We start from the raw sequence: 3770 nt of genomic DNA, 5'->3' as shown, positions 1-3770 counted from the left end.
AGAAGTTAATATTGCTGGTTACTGCATTTTTATATTCAGTAATATTCTTCAAAATGAGATGCTAGTAATACGTTACTGCCGTGGATATTTCAAATCATAGCAACCAAAGAGTCTCAGCTAGAAAAATGCTGTGCCACCAAAGCGTCCTCCAGCACCACCAGCTGGCTGTTTTAAAATGAGCGCCTGACATTTTTTTTCAGCTGGCTAAAACGCTTTGGTGGACACACGTTATTGAATATTTATTGTTAGGCATATGGCCTATTAGTGTTTTTTGCATTTATGCAATATACTGGAGTCAAACCTGAGAAAGTAGACCAGAATATTCCACTGCGTTCCTGGACACGCAATTTGCTAGCTGTAATTCATAGGCGGGGATTATGCTAATTGTGAACGAGCGTGCACGAGCGCCCTATTTACGAATGATTAGAATTCATTAACACATGTTTAACTATCAAATCTGATGTGTACGAAGTGTTTGTGAATTCGGAGGAGAGTTTTCGGGAAGGTCCGTTTTACGTTTAGGGATGTAACAATTCCCCCAACTCACGATTCGATTCGATTCACGATTTTGATTTCTCGATTCGATTCACGATTATTATTTTTTTTTTTTAACAAAATGAGATTTAAGACAAATAAATTAAATGTGTCCTTTTATTATTGCTTAGACAAAATGCTGTTCTCCACACTACTCCAGGTTGGGGACAAGTCCATGTCCATGTTGTCAGCATTACGGATAATCAGATTTTTCAAGTGTGCAAAAAGATGATCCACTGAGACAAGCGCTTTTGGCATGGTGAATATTACAGGCACTGGCCTGTATGAAAAGAGATGCAGTGAGCCTTTGTTAGAGACAGAGCTGTCTATTAAAATGCAAAACAGGCTTGAATGCTGACCTGCTGTGAAGCGCCCGAAAATGCAGATATTGCCATTCAGTTGATGGAGCCCGTACTGTGTTCATTTTTTCGTTTTATGAACGATAAATGTAGATAAGCAGTCAAGGTAATCGCCTTAAGGGAAGCGTCCTGGTCACATTTCAGCTATGATAGCATTAGGTAACAGCAGATTGGTTGCAGCTGTCAAGCTTTCCACTGAATGTGCACAGTCACTATCAAGATGGTCATTTCAGCTTTAGTGCCTTCTAATGAAAGGAAGAATTGGCTGAGAATTAAATTAGGTAGTACACCAAATGCGATCATGCTGACGGCCGAAGCTTTTTGAGTTCCCGATCCTTTTTTTTCTTTTCTTTTCAGTAGACAACCTTGTGTGATGTCTGATGGCAAACAGACAGGTGCGTGTCTTATCTAAGTGTTCTCTGTCTCTCATTCTGCAGGAATCGACTACAAGACCACCACGATCCTGTTGGATGGGCGGAGAGTGAAACTAGAGCTTTGGTAAGTGGATCACAACTGCTGTTTTGTTGTTCCCCTCAAGACAAAACAGTTCTTTGCGCGCTTAAAGCACGAATCCGTCAGTATTAAGCGTGACTGGTATAAACAATGGAAAATGCAAGTGCTGCTTGCTTTGTATATCCACAGTTCTCACTTTTCTGGTTTCCCTGATTGAATGCTGAATACAGACTACTGCCACCTGCTGGTATGGTAGAGTTATGTTCTCTCGCACAAGCGCAGAGCGTATAAACTATTTGACTGTCGACTGTAGTCTGTCCGGTGTGTTCTAGTGCAACTTTTTTTGCCGCGATGCCACAGTCGGCTTTTCTCAGCACTTGTTCTTTGGCATCGGTTTGGTGTGCCCCTACCCTTGAGTTGTGTTATAATAAGGCTTCGTTCCACAGACAGCAGGCTTTCCTTCTCATTGCAATGAAAATGAACACAGAGACAGACGGAAACTTGATTTGCAAAATAAGTAGCCTAATCTGTGTCCATGTTTACCAACTTTACGGATATGAGTGTATGTTGTTTCCCAGTCATCCCGAAACATGAGATAGGAAAATCATACATTTTAGATTTATTTTCTAAATCTTTTCTAGATCTTATTATAAAATTATGTTTCTGCTCCAGTTTGTTGTTGAAATATAATTTACACAGTGGTTGTAAAAGCTTTTCATAACCGATTTATATAAACATAATAGACATAGACTTGTAAGCACATAAACATTACAGGTTAAGCAAAATATAATGAATACATAAGCTATTGTGCATATATTTAGCAAAATACTCTTCTCTAGATGTAATTTCTCTCACGAACTGATGAACTATGGATGCTGAATGACTTTCTGAGGTAAATGTGACATTGTTCACAACTGGTTTTATTGACCTCTTTTCCACGGTTGAGACACTGATTACATGGGATATGTTGCATATTAATAAGTTGTTTCTTTCAACATACTTTCAGATGTGTCTATATTTGAATGTATTTGTATGTCTTTCGTGCTATAAGTAGTAGTAAAAAGAAAGGGCTGGTCGTGTTCAGTCATGCTCTGCGCTGCCTGTTGAACTAAATTTCTCTATAAAATGGACAGAATTTGAAAAGTAATTTAGTTTCTTTCAAAAGTAACAATATCTAAAAATTCAGTATGAATATTTGTACCATTTTATATACACACACGCGGTCAAACCTAAATTTATTCAAACACATTCGACATTTCTCACATTATCACAGTTTATTTGCTAGTTAGTTTACAAAATGGTAATAAAATATGACAAGACCTTAGAGTTAAACTGTGTCAGAACAAATTCATCTCGATAATGTCAGATAACTTTGATAGAAAGGTGTGTAATGAATTAGGTTGAATAGCTGTCAGCTGTTAAATTTAAGTACACAATTAGATAATACCAATTTAGGTCACCCAATTACCAAGCACTGCTTAATTTTGTTCAGTCTGTGGTGTAAAAAGGTCGCATTAGCAATTAAAGAAAAACACTTAAGCAAAGCATGGTCAGGTCAAAGTGTCTGAATAATTTTTGGTCCCAAATTTTTATTAGTTTTACACTTAGTCCACTGTATGAATCATTTTTGGGTATAATATGTTACGTTTACTTTATTTTGCTATCCTCCCTTACCAACTAGTAAAAAAAAAAGTCTGGTGTCTGAATTATAATATAGGGATGGGCATTCCAAGCAAAAATAATATTAGAAAATCGCAAGGTATTATTCGATTATTATTCGAAAAATCGCATCCCTCCCCCGCATGCACGCACAAACACCTATAAACTGAGAAAGAGGGAGAGAGACGGGATTCACACTTTCAATATGTATGATAAACTGTTTAATTCAGAAGATAGACTACCTTAACTCAAGCCATACAATGATTGTAACGTGCTGAAACATATTAATATAATAAACACAATCGAAAGACGGCACTTATTAACATAATTAACATAACTACTTATCACACATTTTACAAGATTAGATGTTTGTCAGTGGTGCTCAGGATCTGAAAATCATTCGCCATCATCCTATCAGTCATCTCTCCTTGCTTTGTTTTTGTGGTAAGTGAAATGTTATGCACTGTAATATAACAGGCTACCGTTAGCAAGCAGCTAACCGTGTCCCTTTAGTGGCTCCGTAGAACGCGTTATTTGTTTTCCGCACCTTTCTGAATACGGATTCAGCCACACCTCTAACCCAGGTGTTTGTGGTCTGCACAGAACTTTTATTTGACATCGTCCCAAGTTACTGTAACCGTTATATGCTACGCAAGTCTTTTTTTATGCCATGCAAGTGTGCGCGTGAAACGGTGTGTTCTTCTGTTGTCTTTGACAGCTTTTAGGTGTGTTATTGGCAGCGCCACCCTCTGCTTACATGAACGC

The 3770-nt window shown here is 37.8% G+C and overlaps 1 protein-coding gene across 1 annotated transcript in view; it reads left to right on the top strand.

The window, feature by feature from the left end:
- The window catches only part of LOC107567894 (ras-related protein Rab-40C-like), a 32727-nt gene that overhangs the window by 5246 nt on the left and 23711 nt on the right, over positions 1-3770 (top strand). The window contains exon 2 of the mRNA XM_016253676.1: positions 1331-1391. Within this exon, the coding sequence (XP_016109162.1) occupies positions 1331-1391 (61 nt within the window). The remainder of the gene's footprint in view (positions 1-1330; positions 1392-3770) is intronic.

The sequence above is a fragment of the Sinocyclocheilus grahami genome, unplaced genomic scaffold (assembly GCF_001515645.1).
Source record: "Sinocyclocheilus grahami isolate Dianchi unplaced genomic scaffold, SAMN03320097.WGS_v1.1 scaffold27.1, whole genome shotgun sequence".
Lineage (NCBI taxonomy): Eukaryota > Metazoa > Chordata > Actinopteri > Cypriniformes > Cyprinidae > Sinocyclocheilus > Sinocyclocheilus grahami.
Note: the sequence above shows the minus strand (reverse complement) of the source record. Positions and strands in the feature narration are given on the sequence as shown.